We start from the raw sequence: 23,867 nt of genomic DNA, 5'->3' as shown, positions 1-23,867 counted from the left end.
GTAGTGAGATATACAATGATCTCTATCAAAGTATTATTGAATCTCTTTTCAATGGGTCGAAATAATTCCACTCTAACTCAGTAAGGATTGTCGATCCAGAATAATTCTAGTGAGCTCTTACAATCCATCAGTGACACCTAGCAGTATGTAGTGGTAACCTAGTAGAATTGAAATAAAACTCTAAGTGTAGTTAACATATGATTCAGTCCCTCTATTGTCAGTTCCGACTTCATGGTAGGTCATGGATAAATCGTCAAACCTCAGCATTAGTCATATGATAGATTCGATTAGCTCAAGTTCAGTTGTGACTTCTATGAAAACTATTTTCTATCAATCACACTACTGTGGTCACAAACTCTTAGACTTAGCCTCTTAAATTCTGTAGAACTATTTTTCTCTATCAAGATCGATGGATCCTATCTTGATGCACACCCTATCCCTATAGTAGACCAACTATTACCAACATCCACTACAAGAGCTCATTGAGACCCATATTTACGTGTTAGTCAAACTCCAACAGCTTCACTACAAGTAGCAGTACCATCTCAAGTCAAAGGATCAGTCATATAACTACAACATCGAGATAGTCACTGACGATCGATTAAAAATCCAAGTGATCTCCCATATCAATGCTCAGTACTAGTTATTCTCTAACAACTACCCACACTCGTCGTCCTATGTCTCTACACAGTAGACTAGAGACTCATCTATCTTGAAAAAAATAATTGTTCATCAGTCTATCCAGATCTATCATCGTCCTCATGATGATCCTATGATCGAGAGCATTTAGGAATTAAATACATGTCTCTAATTCTTAATACCTTGAGAATATGTATCGAAACTAATTTCATGGATGATTCAAGGACACATCGCACTTAAATAAAAAAGAACTTGCCCTTTTATTGATCATATTAATATATTAAGTATAAAATTGTATCCTAGATTTATTATAATGTATCAGTCATATTGGCTTCTAAAACATACATCTAACAAAAAAGAAAGCAATTAGGGAGACAAAGCTTCTATTGTGATTCCATTTTATCAAAATAATATACAAAATTGTATATATACATGGTCAATATGATCCAAACCAAAAACTCCCCAGCTAATCTAATTTGATGTAATTTTTAAGCCCTTGTACACCCTTATCTTGCCTTGCACACCCATTAGACTAAACTCCTAATCTAATCTTTGGATTAGCTCCCTATGACCTCCCAAACCAAGATCTTAAGTCACTAAAATTAAACCCAATTTTAGCTCAAAAGAAAATCCCAAAAGTCTTCTGTCCGTGCCATCGAGCTGGCTCTATCAGGGTTTGAGCCAGCTTTAGCATGCCTAATCCACAGCATATCAAAAATACTGCCTTCTATCCCATTGTTCGAACCGGCTCTATCAGACTTCTGTTGGAAAATATAGGCAATTTCATGTATGTATTTTAAAATTTTTAAAAATAAATCATAGCAAAAAGAAACTAAATTTATCACATTAATGTAACATGCATATGGTCAGATTAATAAATCAACCTACTCTAGGATCTATGACATGATATGTGGCATATAAAATCTAAAAAAATAAGAAGATAAAATCTGCATGCACACATGTGAACAGTAGATCAAATCTACTAATCTGAGTTCAGAACTCGATATCTGAGCATGGATCGATGATCACCACTACTGAGAGATATGGTAAAGAGGGTTGCTCACAGCCACACACGGTCCGGCCTCCACAGATAATCCACTCGAAGCTTCTATCTGATCGGTCTCTTCGAGAGTGCTAGCTTGTGCGAAGACCATCTTGTTGGCTGATCTGGATCCTTTTTTCAAATCTATCAAACCTTTTCAAAGATTGAAAAAAGATATCTGGAGGAGATGAGGATGAGAAAGAAGTATGGAGAGGAGATGCTCTTCTCTCTTCTTTTTCTCTCTTCTCAAACCTTTAGGAATCAACCCTCGGATTTCTATGTTTCGCTCACCCAAAGAGGAGAAGGCTCTCCTCTTTTTCATGCCATGAAGTCATGCCCCAACCTCCTCACCGTGGAGAGCACTTTCAAATGTCTCTTACATGCACAAAAAGTTAAGAAGTCCCTTTTATTTTGTCATGAAAGGAGGTTGGATTTGAAGAGTCCAAGAAAAGTTGGACTCTAACATGTGTTGTCGCCACCTTCTTACGAAATCCATGCCAAACAAATATGGTGTTGGATTCTGGTGATGCAGCAGAATATAAATTTTAAAATTTTTAACATTCATTCAATAATTGAAAATAAAATTTAACAATTAAACTAGTCCACTAGAACACAAAATTCTAGGAACCCCTTAATGATTACAATCAAACCACAAAAATATGCATATCAGGAGAAAATCAGAAGTCATATACCATCATGAAGACCATAAATTGATAATCTTGATATCTCCATGAAACTTCAAAGTAGAAGCCCTCCAACGGTGATCCACACAGGAGTGATCAGGGCCCTTCCCAATTCATCATGGTGCTGCAGCCTTCTTCTTAAGTGCACTGCCGATTGTCCTTCACAAGAATGAGTTGCACCACCACTTGTTCGCCTTCATGACCTCTACTAGAATCTTTTTAGGAATCTTTTTTCAAAAGATCTCACTACACATAAATCAGATTTTATGTTCAACACATGAACAATCTAATTTTTAGGACGAGTATCTCATACTTTTCTTTTTTCTCTTCCCTTCCTTTCTATTTTCTCTCCCTCTTTTTCTTATCTTTTTTCTAAATTTTTTTCACTTTTTTCTCTCATTCTCATGCCCATACACAGCCAAAAATAGCACATTGAAGCACCCCCTATTTATAAGAAATAAGGGACGACACCATGGGATGCCAACTCTTGGCATCCCTTAATTCTTACACGCCTCCAATAAATTTTAGCGTAGAATCCCAAGGTGTGTGGCATAGAAAAGGAGGTGTTTCATCTGCAAAAGGACTCTTCCTCTATTAGAAAAAATTAATACACCATCATATGGTGCATGGGAGATGGAGAATGCGTGAAATACCAAGAGTCCATGATATTATGGACTCTTCCATATCAACGCAAAAATACGACGTTCCATTAATTATTTGGCATTCAAATTCCTTCCAAGAGAAGAACTCTTCCTTCTCTTCCATGCCCCATATCCCAAGCACCATCATATGTCACGAGGAATTAAGAAAAATGTGTGGAACCTTGTATGGAACCTTGATCCATTATGATGTTCTTAATATTAACTCATTTTATGATCATATCATGAATGAGGTGAAAGTGCCTAGGATGTGTGTGGGTACTCGATGAGATGACATCCAACTCAGTGATGAACCCTTCATTAGGCAACTTTCCTAAGCAATCTTTACTGATAGAATTTAATTGAGTCAAACACAGTTTGCTGTTTAAAACTTTTCCAAATCACTGCTCCTCTAGTACTTCTCAAGTATTTTGAGAATGCTTTTCATAGTTTTTAAAAGATCCAATCATGGATCAGCCTGAAATCAATGATTATATACAAGGCATAATTCACATCAGGCTTGGTCCATTGTATATATGGGCAAGTAAACTCCTTTACACCCATTCATGTTGTACTCTTTCAACATAAATTCCATATACCTAGACTGGGATAAGCCTAGCATCCACTTATATCTATCCCTATAGATGCCAAGTATATTGGATGCTTAACCCAAGTCTTTTTCATGAAAATATTTGTGATAAGCATGTCATTGACCAAGTACAATATCGAGACTACCTTCTCAATATGCTGTATGTTACACACATACATAACTAAGAAGTTAGTGGGACTTTCACTTATCTTTTTGCACACACATGGTTTATCTATATTTGATAAAGTCAAACATTTTAACTGTCTCATCAAAAATAAAAGTACCTACTCCTCAATATCTGCCTGAATTTATCAATGCATTTGCCCTCCCACTAGAGACAACTTCTCTAGATGAAGTGTGCCAATAGCAAAAATCTAGATTGATATCCCTGATAGCAATCTATTGGGTCATACCCATAGGTGCTTCAACTATAGTCCAAATTTGATTGACGTATAGGGAGTTCATTTCGGATATTAAGGTTTCAGGCCAACTGTCAGAGTCTCTAATCATGACAATCTTCGAATAGGTCAAAAAAAACATCATTCTCAATGATGTATGCTGTATTGTCATTCTCAATGATAGTCCCATATTTAAGTGGTATATTACACACTTGGATTGACCTTCGGTGAGGAGGTGTGTGTCGTGATTGTGCCTCATCAATGGATACATCTGGTCGAGGATTAACTTGTGGACACTCTATAGGTTAGGAAGTTCATAGGTGTTGAACTTCTCAAGTTCCATTATCCTCCCACTGTCCCCTTCTCAAAAAAAAATTTTTTTCTAAAAGGTGGCATACCTACTTGACAAAACATCTTTTGTCTAGTAGGATGGTAGAAATAGTATCACATACTACTCTTTAGGATAACCTATATAATAATAAAAAAATTATTCTAGCACAAACTTATATACATCAACTCTTTTCATATAAGTTGGGCAACCTCTCTTTTGCTTTTTTCATATCTCATATGGAGTGCTCGTAACAGATTTTTATAGTATCTAATTCAAAACATTTATAGCAATTTCTAGGACATTTCCCAGAATGAGACAATAATATTTATGAAGTATTTTAGAGAATAAATCATATCACATATGAAGTGTCCATCTCGAGGTCGAGATATTGTTAGCCTTTGAACATTCATATGTTCAAAATCTAATACCTTGCTTACATTTTTTCATGTCCAATAAATAGCATCTTGGTTATTTTATCCATGAGACAAGATTTATAAGTTCTATAATATTCATAATCATACAGACAAAGAACTCTTCTTTGCATTACTTGTTTATTTTTGGCTCACAAAAATAGTCAAGTTGACAATGCTCGAGATATGTGACCATCATATATTCATTTTTTGTTCTCATCAAAATGAAGAACAATATCATTGAGTGACAGAAATATAAGATCATAGCCATAAAATTTATCAGAAGGATAGTAACTTTTACTCTTAATATTAATTTCAAATCTATGTTACAATAATTATAGGGATTGAAATAATGTTTCTGATAAACAATAGTATACTAGTTTTTAAATAAGTAGGTTCCTACAGTCTTAGCATCAATAGACTATTCATTAGCGCCAAAAGGCATGTAGTGACCTTACTTCTGCTTTATCGGTCTAGCAACACTTTGCATAAGTGAAACCTATATTAGGTATCACATACTTAAAATTCTGAAGTTGAAACACTCAATGATAAATAGCTTGTATCATATATAAACCATTAGCAGATGCAACTTTTGTATCCTACTATTGCTTCACATTTGCAAGACAACTCTTGCAATTTAGTACTCATCATTGCTGTAATGATATTAGATACCAATAGTGAAGATATTCTTCACCTTCTTCCCCTAAGTGATACTAAAGAAGGAACTTAGGAGAGTTAGCAGGATCTAATCCTAGATTAACTCACTTTCCATGATTATAACTTAATCGTATGATTAAGTTAATCAGGATATACTTTGATAGTCATACTGTCATTCCCGTGATATCTCATATGTAGTTTTTTCCTTCTATGCAATATCAACTCTGATTAAATCAGAATTAGGAGAATAGGAGACTTTCTCCTAAATCAGAATTATTCTCAGATTTCTCAACCATTCTATGATGTTCGATCAAATTTAAAAATATCCAATGCAGTGATAGTAAAGATGTAAATTTGTATATTAGAACATAAAAGAGAACTACTCATTATGACTTGTACAAGTTAGATGAGGATTTATCTAATTGTGTCTCTCACTATTTTAATGAATTTCATAGCCCTCAAGAATGAGAATGAGAAACTTATCATGAAATTTCTTAGTGGGTTTTGTCTTGCCTTTTTGCCTGTTGAAGCCTGAAAGCCAATGTTTCTTGTCTCGATCTACTATGGCATTGATATTGGTTGTTTGCCACTGGCTTTGTCTTCTGGAGTAGTATGCTATGTGTATATTTTTCTATACTCAATCAACATTTGATTGTGAATGCGCCACCTTGCCCTTGCCAATGCGTGTGTGGTTATAATGGGAGAAAATAGTGATGTTGTTGATGTCATCTTCAAGCTGATATCCAGTTAAGCCATTTGCTTATTTGCTATTGGTTTTATGGTTGACATTTATTCTTCTTCCGAGGAGAGATAAAAATGTTCGTTTGTTTCTAATAAATTGATTTGGTTGCCTTCCAAGATGTCATCTTGGTGAAAATGTGGGGTTGGTGATTTGTTACAGTGGTGTGTATGGATTTGTTTTGTTTTTCTAACGGTCAGTATGTAAACTGCCAGCAAAAATTAAATTTTTTCAGTGGTCATAACTGTCAATAAAAATTTTATTTTTTCCAGCGATCATGATCACAAGTACAAACTTGACAAACAACAGTGATGACAATTTCTTTAGCGGCATACCAATGGTCGAAAAACCACTGGTAAAACTTTTTTCAATAATTTTTCTTATTTTTACCAAAGATTTTGACTGCCGCTAAAGCTTTTATTTCTTATAGTGGCATTGATCTTCAAATCAGAAAATATTGAAAAGTCTGAACTGTGCTGACAGCAATTTCAGTGAATTATTAAGAAGTTTCTTCATTCGTACCAGAGATACAGCGATGTAGGAGTAGTGTCAGCAATTCTATCTTGATCCTCTACCTCCTGCTTCAATGGCACACAACCTAGCTGCAGCAACATTAGGTAGTCCCTCTTGGTTATCATTTGTATCAAGAGGAACATTCCAAATTTTCATGACAATAATCTAACATTTACAGAATTAACAGGAAAAATCTCATATTGGAACTCCAGCATCACCAATCAATTATTTCCGACTTGCATCAAATCCATGAATGTTTTCAATAATATTTCAAAGGACTCATAGGTAATCCAAAAAAATCTTCAATCGAAGCGGATTGGTTGAAACTTTATCCCGAAAGACCTCTTCAGCTTCAAGATCTTGAAGTGCCTTTTACCAAGGAAGAGGTAATGCACTCTTTCAGCTTGCATCATAAAAATCCCTAGGTCTTGATGGATTCTCAATAGACTTCTATAAAAAAATTTAGAGTATTATTAAATATGACCTGTTAAGAGTGTTCCAGCAGCTCCATTGTCATCAAATTTTTCTAGACAGATTGAACTACTCTTTCATTACACTCATTCCCAAGAAGGAGTCTAACTGCACCATCAAAGATTTTCGACCGATCAGCTTACTGAGTGGGATAGTCAAGATCTTTTCTAAGGTGTTTTCTCTGAGGCTATCTAGCAAACTGGATAAATTTGTATCGATCAACCTCAAAAACTTTCACAGCAGTGCAAGAACTACTAATACAAGCTATTAGATTAAAACACAAGGGAATAATCTACAAGCTTGACTTTGAAAAAGCTTTTGATACTGTGGCATGGCCTTTTCTATTTGATCTTCTGCGAGCATGAAGCTTTGGTGATCATTGGTGCAAATGAATGCTGGACATCATCTCAATAGCAAAATCATCAATTCTAATTAATGATACTGTAGGGAAAACATTCAAACATCATAGAGGCTTAAGGCAAGGGGATCCAGTTTCTCCTCAACTATTCATTATTATGGTCAATACGCTTGCTCGAATTCTCAATTTGGCAGCAACCCAACACCTGATGGAAGGAATTGACGAGAGAGAAACCATTGGATTCTTTTCATGTCTACAGTTTATAGATGACGCTTTCATCTTTCATGCAGTGTCTAAGATGAATATTGTTTCCTTAAAATTCATTTTATACTTGTTGGTGCAGAATTCCGCCGAAGTCGGAGTTGCTAGAGTTGAGATGACCGCGATCGCCGTCGAGACCTGCAAGAGAAGTCTAAATTGAAGTTGGGGGTACTTCGACAAGACCCTCCGATGCTCAAGTCAGTACTCTGCCTCAACAGAAATGGAGTGCTTGAGTGAAAATTTTAGAAGAGTTTTGGGATAGAGTTTAGAGCTTAGAGAAGAACGTATCTGGGGGTTCCTTTTTATAGATGGAGAGCGTAATCGATTGACAGAGACGTCTGTAACCGCCTGGTAGTGGGCCGTTCAGAGCCGCGCGGAGCTTGTTACAGAGAGTAGTGGCGTCGGGGTCGTTTAGGGCCACATGGAGTTTGTTACAAAAAGTGGAGTGGTGTCCATTATCGTGACTCGCCAGAGAGTGGTGGAGCCACATGGAATCCATTGCAGAGAGTGGAGTAGGGTAGTGGCCATTGTCGTGACTTACCGGAGAGTTCGGATCTGTCGGCTGGAGCTCGGTTGGGATGTCTGATGGAGCAGAATGGCTCTCTATCCCGTCAATCTAGGAGAAGTTCAGATATTTTCGAGGCTGCTGACGAGTCTACTATTGTTGGATGCCTCAGGCGCTGATGCCACAGGTGGGAGTAATCTGTTGTAGAAGTTTGGATGGAGACTTTCCGTTGGTGAAGTCCGGTAGGAGTCTGATTGCTAGAGAAGTCCGTCTGGGATTCGCCTGATGTGGAAGCTCGTCTGAAGATTACCCATCGGAGAAGTTCAATTTCATGAAGAATCTGGTGGAGGGTCGGCCGGCGGTGGACTTCAGATGGCGTTGGGGAGGTTCAGCAGACATTGGAGGCAATCGATCGTTGTAGAAATCCAGCTGTCGGAGTCCGTCCATCGTAGAAGCTCATCCGATATCAATCCGCTATGGAAGTTCGGACGGAGTCTGGTTCTTGTAGAAGGTTGAAAGGAGACCACTTATTATAGAAGCTCGATCGAAGGTCGGTTGTCGTGGGAGCTTGGAGTAGCGACCTGGCCGGTGGATCCTGTCCTATTGTAGAAGCTCGTCTGGGATCCGACTACGAAGAAGCTCGGCTGAAGTCTACCTGTAATAGAAGTTCGGAAGAAATGTGTTTATAGTAGAGGCTCGAATGTAATTTACTTATAGTAGATTTTCGGGATAAATCGCTCGCTGTGGAAGTTCGGAGTAGACCGCTCGTAGTAGAAGTTCGGAGTAGACCGCTCGTAGTAGAAGTTTGGCTCTCGCAGGAACTCGGTTAGAATCCTGAAGGCGGTTGACCGTCGTAGAAACTTAGATGGAGTCTGATTACTGTAGAAATCTCATTGTCGAAGATGCTCGGACATTGACGAAGTCAGGAAGAAGTTCGGAGAATAGTTGATCACTGTAGAAGATCGGCTGATAGTGAGGTCTAGAGAGCCTTTGGAGCGGCCCGATAGATGGATGGAGAAGCTTATTGTTGGAGAAGTTCGGAAGCTCGGACGGTCGAGGGGGTTCAGAGAGATGCTACACAAGGTCGGAAGCCGAAAAAGTCCTGGAAGGGTCGGTCTTTTACAAACTTCGATCGGGGGGTATTTTATACCCAACACCAGTCCCCCTACTTTCGAGTTCAGGTTTCAAATGAAGAAAGTACAGAGAAATTCTCACGATCGAAGTTGCCGCACTCGGTGGTTGCCAGATATTTTGACGTTTGGCGCACTGGTGTTGGAGTCTTTTCAAATCAAAGTGATCCGAAAAGGTTTTTTCGAAATTTTCACTGGGGCGTAGCTCTAGGTACGGTGCAATAATGACTTTGTCAGCTGTCAGCCATTTTCAACAGTCTGTCATAGTGAGTGGGACACGCGGCAAGTGTAGGTCGGCCAGAGGAGATCCGCGATCATAACTACTCCGGGCCCTGTTGCCTATTTAAACACGTCCTTCTTCTTCAGGGGTTTCACTTTGCTTGAGAGAGTCCCTCAGTTTTCTCCTCTTCCCCGAGAGCTCCAGCCTCCTTTAGCATCCTTCTCAGCCTTAGGCATCCTTCGAATCGACTTCCACCATTCTTGTCGTCTTCCTACACTCCTCGGGCCAACCTAGGTTAGTTTCAAAACTTCTTGCCATTTTTCTGTTCTATCTTCTTTGTATTCCATTTGTTTAGCTCCCTCGAGAGCTTGTTCGCTATTTTTCTCATTTTTTTTTGGCATTTTTGTGGCTTCTATTTGATCCAAAATATTTTCTGATATCTCCTCTTCTAGCGATTTTAGGAGTTCGTCAGCCCTAGTTTCCTAGAGTCCTTGTACCATAGACGGACCCGTAGCCAGGACCGAACCTCGTCTAGTCTTTGCGTCAGACACCTTCCCCAGCTCTTTTACTCCGGATGAACTCTCACTGATAAGGATTCAGTATGGAGTTCCTCCAGAGTACTAGCTGGAGCTTCCCGGGCCAACTGACCGGGCTAGCGCCCCTCCTCCCGGCCGCTTCTGTCTGTATCAGGAGGTCTTCCGTGCCGGACTTCGGCTTTCACTTCCACCTTTTGTCGTCGCCCTCTTTCATTTTCTGAATATTTCTTTAGTCTCAGTAGCGCCGAACTCCTTTAGATTTTTGATAGGATTTCTTTCTCTTTGTAGTTTAGCTGATGTTCGGCTGACTCTTTTTTTGTTTAGGAATTTCTACACCTTCAAGCATTATCCCTCGATAAAGGACTGGTGGTACTTCTCCTCTCAGTTTGGTAGAAAGGGGTTGCTGAAAGGTGCCCCCTCTTCTATCCACAACTGGAAGGAGAGGTTCTTCTATGTCCGATGTCCGACCTTAGAGCTAGGATTACCCCCTTGGGGCTCTCTGAGGGATTCCGTCCGTTAGGCTTCTAGCCTGGAAAGGGATGACCTCGAAGCCTCTAAAAAGCTTGAGGCCTATCAAGCCCAGCTCCTCTCCGAACTCCTGAAGAAACAACTTTTGTTCAACGTCGGCTTGAGTCCTCTTAACCCTGTCGGTATCATTTTTTTTTTTGGCTACTTCCCCTTTCTCTTATTCCATCTCTGAGCCATGTTGATCTTGTTTTATTGCAGACATGGATGCAGGCGTGGCTCGAAGGTTAGCCCAAGGTCTCAAGATCTATAAGAGAAAAGATGCCTCGACTTCGGGGTCGGTGAAAAAAGCTAAGACAGAAGGGACAAGCTCGGCTGCACCTGCTCCAGTGGCCGTTGCCATCGAAGTCCCTTTCGACGCCGAACCCGAAGTCCCCCGATCCCTTTCAAGGAGCCCCTTGGTCGAGGATCCCGCTCCAGAGGCTCGTCCCGAGGGGATACCTAGGATCGAAGGGAGGAGGAGAAAGAAGACCCTGGCTTGGAAGAGCCGCAGTCGTAAGGTTGCCATCGAGGGGGCCGGCGGCTCTGAGAAAGATCTGGGGGAAAATCCCTTCAACAACAAAGATTTATTAAAGAGGCTGGTCGAAGGGTGCATTCTACCCGAGGTCGTCCAGAGGATCGTCCTTGCTGATCCTGAGCTGCAGGTCTGGGACTCTCTGGGATCTTTCTTCGAAGTAGGTTAACTCACTTTTTTCTACTTCTTGCTTCTTTACTTAATTTATTCTTCAGCCTTTATATTGACTCCCCGGCCTTTCTTGCAGATTGGGCACCAGTTTGTCGCCAACGTCGAGGCGGTGAAGATCGCCAAGAGGGAGGCAACTCGAGTGGAGGAAGGTCGCCTGGCTGGGGCTGCCCACCTCGAGGAGAAGATCGCCGAGGTCCTAAGTCTCCAGGAGGCACTGAAAATGGAGGGACAAACCTTGTCCGATCTGAGGACCGCCTTGGAGGAGGAGAGAAAGAAGGCTGAGGCCGAGATCTCCGAACTGAAGGCACAGGTTTTCGAGTTGAAGGCGTAGGTTTCCGAGCTGAAAGCGCAGATTCTGTCCCTGATCTCGGAGGCAGGGGCCCGAGCAGTGGAGGAGTTCAAGGCCTCCTCCGAGATGGAGGATCTAAAGGTCCAGTTCGGCCAGGACGCCTTCATCAAGGGTTTCAAACTCTGCCAAGAGAAGGTGGCTGGGAGATTTTCCGAACTGGATCTCGACTTCCTGGATGAGGCATCCGACGATGAAGCCGGACCATCCGAAATCGCTGCTGGTCCTCCTCCAGCCGGGACCTCGTTGACCGCTATGGTCGCTGCTGCCAACCTTTCGGAGACGTCGAGCCCCTCCACTTCTGCCCCAGAGGTCCGAAACCTCTAGCTTTGTATTTTTCTTTTGTGATGATTTTTCTTCATTCTCTTGTACTTGAAAATTATTTAATCAATAAAATCAGATTCTTCTTCACAGAGCCCCCCCGCATTTTTTTTCTATATTCTTTTCCTTCTCTTTTGTCTCCTTGTACTAATTTGAGTCGTGGCGCTTTTGTCTCCCAACGACAGTGTCCTGCCGAAGCTCTTCCCCTACCACAGGGGGTTTCTCTGAAGTCGATGATCCGAGACCTCAGAAGGGAAGTTTGTCAGTTGATGAAGAAATCCAAGAAGCTGAAAAATGAACTTCATCGGCTGAGGAAGAGCCATTCGGAAGTCACTGCAGAGGCTATTCGCTTTCAGGACCTCCACAGAAAGGATCTCATGGAATACATCCGGAGGAAGGCCGACTTCATGACAGAGCTTGAGGAACTTCGAAAATGTGCCAGCGATCGATCTTGGACTCAGGCTTCCAAGATCAGTTCCCTTGAAGTTGAGCTGGCGGCCGCATGGGAGAAGATCGGTCAGTTGGAAGGGAGCTCGTCCTGGCTCACAACCCAAGCTGACCGCGATCGAGACTGGTCGAAGAAGTTCTCTGACCTTCAAAAGCAGCTGCAAGATGCTGAGGCAAACTACAACGCCTATCGAGTTGGCTGGAGTGGACAAGTAGAGGACTACCGAAGGAAGCTCCAGACGGCGACCGACGAAGTTGCCCGCCTTCGGAGGTAGTTGTCTGAGAGAGTCCAGCTTGCCTCCGCACAAGGCTCCGACGAGCTCTGCTCCTTGAGGGGGATCGTGGTAGAACTGTCTGTGGCCCTTGGGCGGGAGGAGGCCGAACTGCAGTGGCTGAAGATTCAGCTGGTCCACGAGCAGCAGGCGGTCAAAGATGCCGAGGCAGAGTCCGAGGTATTGAGGAAGAGGCTTCGAGAGTCAGAGGGTGAGAGCCGGTGGTTCCACCAGATGTATCGGGATATGCTGCTGAGTAAGATGGAACTAGAGGAAGAAGTTGAAAACTTGAGGCAATCCCTAATAAGGACCGAAATCGAGAGCTTGAAGTCGGAAGAAGCAGGGCTTTCTTAGAGCTCCTTTCTCTTCTTTTTTTTTTTGTTGCCTTTCATCCTTCCATGTATTTTTTTTCTTTTCTTGTCGTCTCTTTTTTGGCCTTCAAGACTTTGTAATATATACTTCACTAATGAAATGAAAAAAAAAATTTCCATTACCTTGTCCATTTTGGTATTGAGTTATTGTTTACCAAACTCTTTTTGTCTTTTATCTTGTTCGACGCCGTCGTTGTTTGAAGGTTCCCGATCGCCGTCATGTTGATTTGCCTTTTTGATTCATGACCGCAGGTCTTTTCGAAGCCATTTGAGTTTGACGCTTCCTCTCGATGCTCGAGCTTGGGGATCCGAACTTCTCGTTACTTTGAGGAAGTCAATTTCTCCTCAGTCTGTGTCGAGTTCCCTTTTAGTGACTGAGGGTTTTTTGATAGGAATATCCTCCCTCGTTGAGTTGAGGTCCCTTATATCTTTGATGTATTTTGTTTTTCACTTGTCGCTGGTGTAGTTTGTCGCTATCTCTTTTCATCTCCCCCTCTCATTTTTTTTTTGTATTCGAGTGAGGATTTTCCCTCTACTCTTAACGGGGTCGTGAGAGCGTAAAGGAGCTGTTGAGGAGGCCTTCCCCCTCATCTGGTCTTAATCGATTGGGTCTTTGTTTGCGTCAGGATGAGGTTCTCCTCTTATTCCCGGCAGTCAATTTCAGCTCATGTTAGGATGAGGTTCTCCTTCTGTTCCTAATAGGACTGTGGGGGCACGTAAGGGCCGCTGCAAGGGCCTCTCCCCCCATCCGATCTTTAAGTAACCGGGCCTTTGACTTTGCTCATGTTAGGACAAGGTTCTCCTCCTGTTCCTAACAAGGCTGTGGGGGCACATAAGGGCCGTTGCGCGGGCCTCTCCCCCCATCCGATCTTTAAGTAACCGGGCCTTCGACTTTGCTCATGTTAGGACGAGGTTCTCCTCCTGTTCCTAACAAGACTGTGGGGGCACATAAGGGCCGTTGCGCGGGCCTCTCCCCCCATCCGATCTTTAAGTAACCGAGCCTTCGACTTTGCTCATGTTAGGACGAGGTTCTCCTCCTGTTCCTAACAAGGCAGTGGGGGCACATAAGGGCCGTTGCGCAGGCCTCTCCCCCCATCCGGTCTTTAAGTAACCAGGCCTTCGACTTTGCTCATGTTAGGATGAGGTTCTCCTCCTGTTCCTAACAAGGCTGTGAGGGCATATAAGGGTCGTTGCACGGGCCTCTCCCGCCATCCGGTCTTTAAGTAATCGGGCTTTCGACTTTGCTCATGTTAGGATGAGGTTCTCCTCCTATTTCTAATAAGGCTGTGGGGGCACATAAGGGCCGTTGCGCGAGCCTCTCCCCCCATCCGATCTTTAAGTAATCGGGCCTTCGACTTTGTTCATGTTAGGACGAGATTTTTCTCCTGTTCCTAACACACTTAATTTCGATTGAATGAGGGAGTCACTTCCTGTCGTTATAAGTTCATACTAAAAGGATAAATATGCAAATATAAAACTTTTATTTAAGACAAAGCTATTGGTAATACATCCGTAGATTTTTTGGATCCTATAGCCACGGAAGGTCTGCTCCCCATCGGGGTCCTCCTGAGATAGAGTTGATAATCCCAATCGGAGGCCAATCTTCAGGCTGCTCCTCCCTCCTTGGCGGCTCCGACTGCGGCAGGGCCTTAGGCCGATCTTTCCTACCTTCAGGTCGGCGTTGAATGAATCTGTCGAGCCGACCTCATCTGATGAGCTCCTTGATCTCATCTCAGAGCTGAATACACTCCTCCGTGTTGTGGTCGTGGTCACGATGATAGAGGCAGAACTTGTTAAGATTGCACTTTTCGGGATGTGTGCGCATCCTTTTCGGCCTTGGCAGCTGCTTCCTAACCTCCATCAGCACTTGAGTTTTCGATGTGTTGAGAGGGGCGAAGCTGTGGAATCTTTTCAGGGGAGAGCTCCGTCGAACTCTGTGGTCCGGGCTCCTCTGCCTACGAGCCCAGGGAGGAGTCTGGACATGCTTGTATCTAGAGGGAGTTCGAGAACGTGGCCGAGCTTCACTCCGCCCTTTTTCAACTGCGGGCTTGCTGGAGTCCCCCGTCTGTCGCTGCTTCGTGGCCTCCTCATCCTTCATCTTGAAGGCTTCTTCTGTTCGAGCATATCCTTCGACCTAAATCAGCAAATCAGCAAAGTCCCTGGGATATTTCTTTTCCAAGGAAAATAGAAGATCGTTCTTTTGAAGACCGCCCTTCAGGGCAACCATCGCGATCGATTGATCCAAGTTTCAGACCTCCAGCACGACGACGTTAAAGCGATTGACGTAGGCTCAAATGGATTCTTCCTTCTTCTGCTTGATGTTGATAAGGGACTCTGAACCTCTCCGAAAATATGCGGCTACTAATAAAATGAGCCGCAAACTGGTGGCTCATCTGATCAAAGGAGAAGATAGTACCCGACTTCAGTGTCGAATACCAGTTCCTTGCTACTCCCTTCAAGGTAGATGGAAAAGCTCGGCACATGATGGCGTCTGGCACACCTGGAGTAGCATCATTATCCGAAAGGCCTCCAGGTGGTCAACCGGATCCGAGGTCCCATCGTAGCTTTCGAATTGGGGGAGCTTGAAGTTTGGCGGGATCGGTTCCTGTATGATCATTTGAGCGAAAAGAGGGTCAGTACAGATGTCCTCACTATAAGCAGAGAGAGCGTGACAGAGCTCTTCGATCCGCCGGTTCATCTCCTGGAGCCTTCGATCCAGGAGGTCCTCTCGATTGCGAGTCTCGAGGGTCTTCTAGTAGAGTGGAGGTAGGGATCCTCCGGGAGTAGAATCATGATCAGACTGAGGGCTCTCCACTCTTGGATTTTCCTTTTCGGAGAAGATAGGACGACTGGCTCAATTGGCCCACCCTACTGCCGGATCTTGGAACTCCAGTGATGCTCTTTCCAACCGCACTGACGCCTGCGGCTGTTGCTGCTGCTGCTGCTGCATGCTTGTACTACTTCAGTGAGGCCTCTGACCTGCTGAACCAGCAGGTCAAACTGCTCCATACAGATCGTCGTTGCCGAAGGAGGAAGAGGAGCCTGAAAAACTGGAGGTGAGGTCGGAGCCTGAGATCTAACTGCGAAGGCCGTGGATCGCCTGGTGGATGTCTTTTCGGGAGGCATCAAGTGGAGATCCAGTAGGAGAAGGAGAAGAAGATATCGGAGTAGATGACTGGAGACAGTCCCATTGAGCACTCCTTTAAGAATAAGGGTACTGCGAAGATATAGTGCCCCTTCCTCTAGCGCCAATTCTGTTGGTGCAGAATTCCACTCTGGAGTTGCTGGAGTTAAGATGACCGCGATCACCGTCGGGACCTGCAAGGGAAGTCTAAACCGGAGTTGGGGGTGCTCCGACAAGACCCTCCGACGCTCAAGTCAGTACTCTGCCTCAATAGAAATGGAGTGCTTGAGTAGAAATTTTAGCAGAGTTTTGGAATAGAGTTTAGAGCTTAGAGAAGAATGTATCTGGGGGTCCCTTTTTATAGATGGAGAGTGTAATCGATTGATAGCGACGTCTGTAACCGACTGGTAGTGGGCCGTTCAGAGCCGCGCGGAGATTGTTACGGAGAGTAGTGGCATCAGGGGTCATTCAAGGCCATGTGGAGTTTGTTACGGAAAGTGGAGTGGTGTCCGTTGTCGTGACTCGCCAGAGAGTAGTGGAGCCACGCAAAATCTATTGCAGAGAGTGGAGTAGGGTAGTGGCCGTTGTCGTGACTTGCCGGAGAGTTCGGATCTGTCGGCTGGAGCTCGGCTGGGATGTCTGATGGAGCAGAATGGCTCTCTATCCCGTCGATCTAGGAGAAGCTCGGATATTTTTGAGGCTGCTGACGAGTCTACTGTTGTCGGACGCCTCAGGCACTGATGCCACAGGCGGGAGTCATCTACTGTAGAAGCTCAGATGGAGATTTTTCATTTGTGAAGTCCGGTAGGAGTCCGATTGCTAGAGAAGTCCGTCTGAGATTCGCCTGATGTGGAAGCTCGTTTGAAGATTATCTGTTGGAGAAGTCGGTTTCATGAAGAATCTGGCGGAGGGTCCAATTCTGTTGGTGCAGAATTCTGTCGAAGCCAGAGTTGCTGGAGTTGAGATGATCGCGATCGACGTCGGGACCTGCAAGGAAAGTCTAAACCAGAGTTGGGGGTGCTCCGGCAAGACCCTCCGACGCTCAAGTCAGTACTCTGTCTCAACAGAAATGGAGTGCTCGAGTGAAAATTTTAACAAAGTTTTGGGATAGAGTTTAGAGCTTAGAGAAGAACGTATCTGGGGATCCCTTTTTACAGATGGAGAGCGTAACCGATTGACAGCGACGTCTGTAACCGCCTAGTTGTGGGCCATTCAGAGCCGTGTGGAGTTTGTTACAGAGAGTAGTGGCGTCAGGGGTCGTTCAGGGCCACGTGAAGTTTGTTACAAAAAGTGGAGTGGTGTCCGTTATCGCGACTCGCCAGAGAGTGGTGGAGCCACACAGAATCCATTGCAGAGAGTAGAGTAGGGTAGTGGCCGTTGTCGTGACTTGCCAGAGAGTTCGGATCTGTCGGCTGGAGCTCGGCTGGGATGTCTAATGGAGCAGAATGGCTCTCTATCCCATCGATCTAGGAGAAGCTCGGATGTTTTCGAGGCTGCTGATGAGTCTACTGTTGTCGGATGCCTCAGGCGCTGATGCCACAGGCGAGAGTCATCTACTGTAGAAACTCGGATGGAGACTTTTCATTGGTGAAGTTCGGTAGGAGTCCGTTGCTAGAGAAGTCCGTCTGGGATTTGCCTGATGTGGAAGCTCGTCTGAAGATTATCCGCCGGAGAAGTCCGGTTTCATGAAGAATCTGGCGGAGGGTCAGCCGGCGGTGGACTTCGGATGGCATTGGGGAGGTTCGGCAGACACTGGAGGCAATCGATCGTTGTAGAAATCCAGCTGTCGGAGTCCGTCCGTCGTAGAAGCTCGTCCGATATCCATCCGCTATGAAAGTTCGGACGGAGTCTGGTTCTTGTAGAAGGATGAAAGGAGACCGCTTATTATAGAAGCTCGATCGAAGGTCGGTTGTCGTGGGAGCTCGAAGTAGCGACCTGACCGGTGGGTACTGTCCCATTGTAGAAGCTCGTCTGGGATCCGGCTACGAAGAAGCTCGGCTGAAGCCTACCTGTAATAGAAGTTCGGAAGAAATGTATTTACAGTAGAGGCTCGAATGAAATTTGCTTACAGTAGATATCCGGGGTAGACCGTCCGCTGTGGGAGTTCGGAGTAGACCGCTCATAGTAGAAGTTCGGAGTAGACCGCTCGTAGTAGAAGTTCGGAGTAGACCACTCGTAATAGAAGTTCGGCTCTCGCAGGAGCTCGATTGGAATCCTGAAGGCGGTCGACCGCCGTAGAAACTTGGATGGAGTCTGATTACTGTAGAAATCTCGTTGTCGAAAAAGCTCGGACATTGACGAAGTTCGGAAGAAGTTTGGAGAATAGTTGATCACTGTAGAAGGTCGGCTGATAGTGAGGCCTAGAGAGCCTTTGGAGCAGCCCGGTAGATGGATGGAGAAGCTCATTGTCGGAGAAGTCCGGAAGCACGGATGGTCGAGGGGGTTCAGAGAGACGCTACATAAGGTCGGAAGCCGAAAAAGTTCTGGAAGGGTTGGTTTTTTACAAACTTTGGCCGAAGGGTATTTTATACCCAACAATACTCATACGAGCTATTGACAGGTCTGAAAATTAACTTCAAAAAATCAACTATTTTTGGAATTGAAATTCCATCTGTGCAGGGATCAGATTGCTGCCATTTTAGGTAGTAAACCAGATGACTTCCCACTTTCATACTTAGGTATGCCTCTGCGACCTGGAAAGCTCATACAAAATGATCGGAAGCCACTCATAGAGAAGATCTCAAAAAAATTAGCAGATTGGAAGGGTAAACTTTTACCTATCACTGGATGAACACAGCTGCTCAACTCTGTTATCACACCGATCACAACATATTGGATGTCTAATTTTTTGTTACCACCAGAGATCATCAAAAAAATTGATAGACTATGGCGGGCTTTCCTTTGGTGCGGCGAAGAGACATACAAAAAGAGTGAAAACCTGTTAAATTGATCCAAAGTGTGTCATCCTAAGAAGCTAGGCGGAATGGGTATCACTGATTTCAAAATTTATAACCAAGTCTTATCCTGTAGATGGTGGTGGAGCCTACTAAAGGGTGGAAATATGCAAAAACCATGGAGCAAACTTGTGCTAATAGGATACCATCGACATCATCCCATATTACTGTAGGCCTCACCAAGCCGACGGTCATCAGCATTTTGAAGGAATGTTTGGAAATCGGAAGTCTTATTCATTAGTTTTGTAAGATTCACAACTCGTAATGGGATGTTGATTTTCTTTTGGTATGACTCCTGATTGTTTAACTATCATCTGAAGGATAGATATCTGGAGTCATTCCTTATTGCACCCAAAAAGAACATCACGGTAGCAGGGGCTTTTATTCAAATCATGAACAACAGCTACTGGCCACCCATACTCCAAGCTCACCATCATCCGGACCTACAGAGAATAAGACAGGACCTAAGCTCGTTTAATCTATCAGAGGAGCTTGACAACCCTGATTGGAAATGATTTCGTACTTACAAATTCTCAGTAAATAATTCTATTTCTTCCTAAAGGATGGGTGCGTGAGACCATACTTTAGTACGATTGTGTGGGGTATTAGAATCCCAGAGAAAAAAATCAAATTCTTCATCTATCTAAGGTACCATGATAGAATCCTAACAAAATTGAATCTCATCAAGTGAGGGTGGAAAGGCAGGGATAAATGCACATTGTGACTCAAATTTAGAAATAGTGGACCACCTATTTCTACGGTGCCCCTTCTTAAGGAAGGTTAGGTCGGATCTTATGGTTCTTCTTCATTTAAAGGACCTTCCACAATCACTAAACTCGCTCTGGTGTTCATGGAGGCAAGAAGAACCAATGTACACTGTGCAAGGACATCTTGACATCTTGCTTGCCTCAGGATTATGAACATTATGGAAAGAAAGAAACAAAAGATGCTTTCAATATCGTGCATTTCAGCCAAAACCTATTGTATCTGAAATTGTCAGGCTCTATATTTTTTGGGCCAAACACTTAGGAGGGGAAAAGCATTCTGCAACTCAGTTGATCAGTAACGGTAAGTGAGAGTTTTTGTAGCATAACAGGGAATACGCATAATCTGTCAATTCTTCAAATGTTAGATAATTGTCATGAAAATTCAGAATATTCCTCTTCATACAATTAGAGAAGAAACTTATGATCTCATTTTCTATCTCAAAGCCCAATATATGGGACATACCCATTATCTCTACATGTATGATAAGAACAGCCATGAAACATCTCAAATAGCCAATTCGTAATGTCAAATGGCTTTTAATGCATACTTCATTTCCTATATATTGTCTTACATTCGCAACCTTCCAAAATATGGCCAGTCACTGTACAACACAGGACAGTGAGCTATATGATGGAATATTGGAGTGGCGGTTTGGTTAAATAGAATTTTTTACTCTAAGAGCATGTTTAGTTGAGGAAAATCCTATTCTAGTTCTGATTCCAAAAAAAAATACGAATGATCAAATTTTTCAAAATTCAATCTCGACTCTGTTCTAATATGTAAATCCCATTGCAACTTTGATTACAATTCTAATGATGAACCAAACACGTTGGATAATATTCATTTTGATTCTCATGCCGATTCAAATTTTGGTTGCCAACCAAATGCATCCTAAATAATGTGTGGCTATTACAAAGAGTTGAATTTAGAAAGAGGTTAATTTATTGAACTTAGCTCGATACCAATATTAACTTTATATTTGTATGATAAAAGGGCATAATTTATTGGGTAACTTTTTTAATAGAAGGAATCTGAGACTCTAGGAGGCAATTATATAATTAGAACATCAAAATTAGTACAGTGCAATCATCATTGTAGCTGAGTTCAGAACCTTCACACTTGACTATTTTTGGTTTTTGAAGCTCTTTTCGTAATCATCAGCATCTATATATCAAAAAAATTTGCATGCCTCTGTGTTGGATATCCGGTATCATTTTATGTGCAAAAACCAAAAAAGAATAGAGATTTCAATTCACATGATCAACAACTACAACATCTTTTTAACAAATTTCACATAAGGAGTGTGAAACTTGAACACAATTATATAACTTGAATATCATCACAATCATCGTCATCGTAAACATCATTATAGCTGAGTCTAGAACCTTCCCACTTGAATATTTTGATATTTGAAGCTCTTCTCCTAACTTCACCATCAGCCTCAAAACCAATACACTTTAACACCTCCAATATCTCCAAATTTTTACACCCATTTAATATCATTAACAAAGCTTCCTTGTGTAAATAGGAGTTGGCTAAACACAATCTCCTGATCATGGGTACAAGAGAAACAATGGCTAAAGCATCCTCAGTGCAGATAGAGCCTGCCATCTTCAGCCCGGAAAAGTTGGGGCAATGAAGGTTTATTTGTGTAATCACTTGAATGAAGGAACAAGGCTTTGACCCCACCTCTAACCATTCAAGATCCTTCCATTTCCCCATTAGCCTAGGGAGATGCTTCTCATCCTCTGATGATAGTTTTGGCAAGACAAGAATCTTTAGTTTTGGGCATCTGCAAAAACGTCATAGCAACCAACTTTTGTTTTCAAAAAAAAAAAAAAAAAAAAAAGAGAGAAAAAACTCAATCATGGTCTGAATTATTTATCTTTTGATTCAAATATATCATCTGACTATTGTCCCATTATTTTTATAATATTCTTGAATGTCATACAACTTTCTATTTAATTATAAAATTTATTCCCTAGAAAACCAATCTGGATCCCAACTCTGTGACCACATCTCTATGGGGCTGAACATGAATTTTCCATAAAACAAGATATGTTGTGATCAAATTTAAATCTTTGGCGTTATAGTTTGATATCCATAAAATATCTCTAGAATCATTAAATTAAATCTATACTTTTGAGTTGAAGTTTGTGACCTTTCATCCCTATTGTCTTATATTTTGTCAACCTTAAATCTCTCCTTTTGACAATCAAACATCTGAGGAAATTCTTGACCTTCAAAATTTATATATTATGAAAAGCTTGGCTTTGAAAATGCAGAAAGGATTTTAAAAAGGAAAGAAAAGTAGAAGCAAGAACAACAACAGGAAGTGATACCCACTTATTAGCGGCATAGACCATATCTTCTAAGGTGGGAATGAACCCTGGAGGAAACAAGAGCTCCACTGCCGATCTTTGGCTGCGGTTAGCGGCAAATTTCATGAAACCAGTGAAGGAGAAGCGTTGCAGACGGTACTCATGCATGAATCTTCGAGTAAATTTGTTCCATGGCATGAAATCTATCTCACGATAGTTCAGCTTGTTCCAACACTCAGGCCTCAAGGAAGCCTTGTGCCATGACTTGCAGACCAGGACTGCTCCTAAGCTCAGATCCTCCAAACTCAATCTCCCAAACACATTGAGCAAACAGTCTATACCCAGGTCCTCCCATCTCCTCCCCTCTTCTCCCATGGCTCATCAATCTCTTCGGCTTATATTGCTTAATATAATGAGAGAAGACTGTCATGTGAAAACCAAATATCCTGTTCCTACCAACTTGTCGCCAATGTACGAGGAGCTATTAAAAAAAACAAGAATTGGTCACTAATGCTTTCCCTACGCAATGTTTTTTTTTTTTATACCTTTATGAATGGGCAGGAAACTCATGCTGAGTTAAAGTGCATTAGCAGTGACATGGTTAAAGGTCATTGGGCTTTAAAATTTTTATCTATGGAGCCAAGGAACATACACATACTGCATTCCGTCAGGCAATTACCACTGATATGGTCAGGTCATGGTGCGCGTTGCTGCTGAAATCCAAGATCAGACTGAGGTTGGTAGAGATGTGAGATGACGGTGTGGTTGGTGTTGGGATATACCGACCGACCCGACCGACACCGACTCACCGACTAACCACCGACGCCGACTCATCCTCGGGATGGTCCGACCCACGACGACCGACCCGACCGATGGACAGACGACCCCGACGATAATTGCCGACAATGCTTGGCCGAAGCTATGTCGACCGAACAGTCCAACACTGTTCCCGACCGATCGAACGGCTGTACCTATGACGAGGGTGGCAGCCGACGCCCGACTTCCGTAAGGCACCCGATCAACTGACGGTGCTTCCGGATCATCACCCGACGCCTCGACGATCGAATACCGACACATAATCGGCCAACTCGTCCAAAAGACGTACAGCCGAGTGAGCAGTTGGCCTGCCAAGGATATGCTGTACGACCGTCAGGGGGGCGCTGATCTGCCAAGGACATGGGGCATTGTCCTGCCAAGGACACGAATTAATTTTAAGAACCTGTTAGCCCGTCAACGACATGGCAACCCCCGGCGATTTGACAACTCCTCAGTTGTCTACATCACCACCGGCGGGACCATACCGCCTCCTACTATAAAACGAGGTAAGGCAGCAGCTTGAGGGGGGATTCTTTTCTCTCTCTCGCTCGCTCTCTCCACCGCTGAGCCCCCTGATTCCTCTCTACTGTTGCCTAGTCTCCTCTCTGACTTGACCGTTGGAGGGTCCCCGCCGGAGGCATCTCCGGTCAGAGTTGACTTTCCTTTGCAGGTGCTCGTTCCCGACGACCAGGCGACGAGGGGATTGGCCGCAACAGGTTTGATGCGCCAGGTAGGGGGGCCGGCTGGCACACGACCTCCATAGAGTTCGAAGAACCTTTCCGAGATGACAAGAACCA

At 43.2% G+C, this 23,867-nt stretch overlaps 1 protein-coding gene across 1 annotated transcript; it reads right to left on the bottom strand.

Moving 5' to 3' along the window:
- Positions 1-21,192: 21,192 nt before the first annotated feature.
- Positions 21,193-22,629, bottom strand: LOC140854372 (F-box/LRR-repeat protein At3g48880-like). The gene is made up of 2 exons (XM_073250266.1): positions 22,280-22,629; positions 21,193-21,725 (listed from the first exon to the last, which is right to left on the bottom strand). Exons 1-2 carry the CDS (start codon positions 22,627-22,629, stop codon positions 21,254-21,256), a joined length of 822 nt encoding a protein of 273 aa, XP_073106367.1. The 3' UTR covers positions 21,193-21,253.
- Between the last annotated feature and the right edge of the window lie 1,238 nt (positions 22,630-23,867).

Source organism: Elaeis guineensis, chromosome 16, assembly GCF_000442705.2.
Source record: "Elaeis guineensis isolate ETL-2024a chromosome 16, EG11, whole genome shotgun sequence".
Classification (NCBI taxonomy): domain Eukaryota; kingdom Viridiplantae; phylum Streptophyta; class Magnoliopsida; order Arecales; family Arecaceae; genus Elaeis; species Elaeis guineensis.
The sequence above is the reverse complement of the archived record's forward strand: the minus strand, read 5'-3'. Positions and strand labels throughout refer to the sequence as shown.

Coding starts and splice junctions, on each gene's coding strand:
- LOC140854372 (XM_073250266.1), bottom strand. CDS start 22,629: ATGGGAGAAGAGGGGAGGAGATGGGAGGACCTGGGTATAGACTGTTTG. Junction 21,726..22,279: donor ATGGTCTATGCCGCTAATAA/GTGGGTATCACT, acceptor ACGTTTTTGCAG/ATGCCCAAAACTAAAGATTC.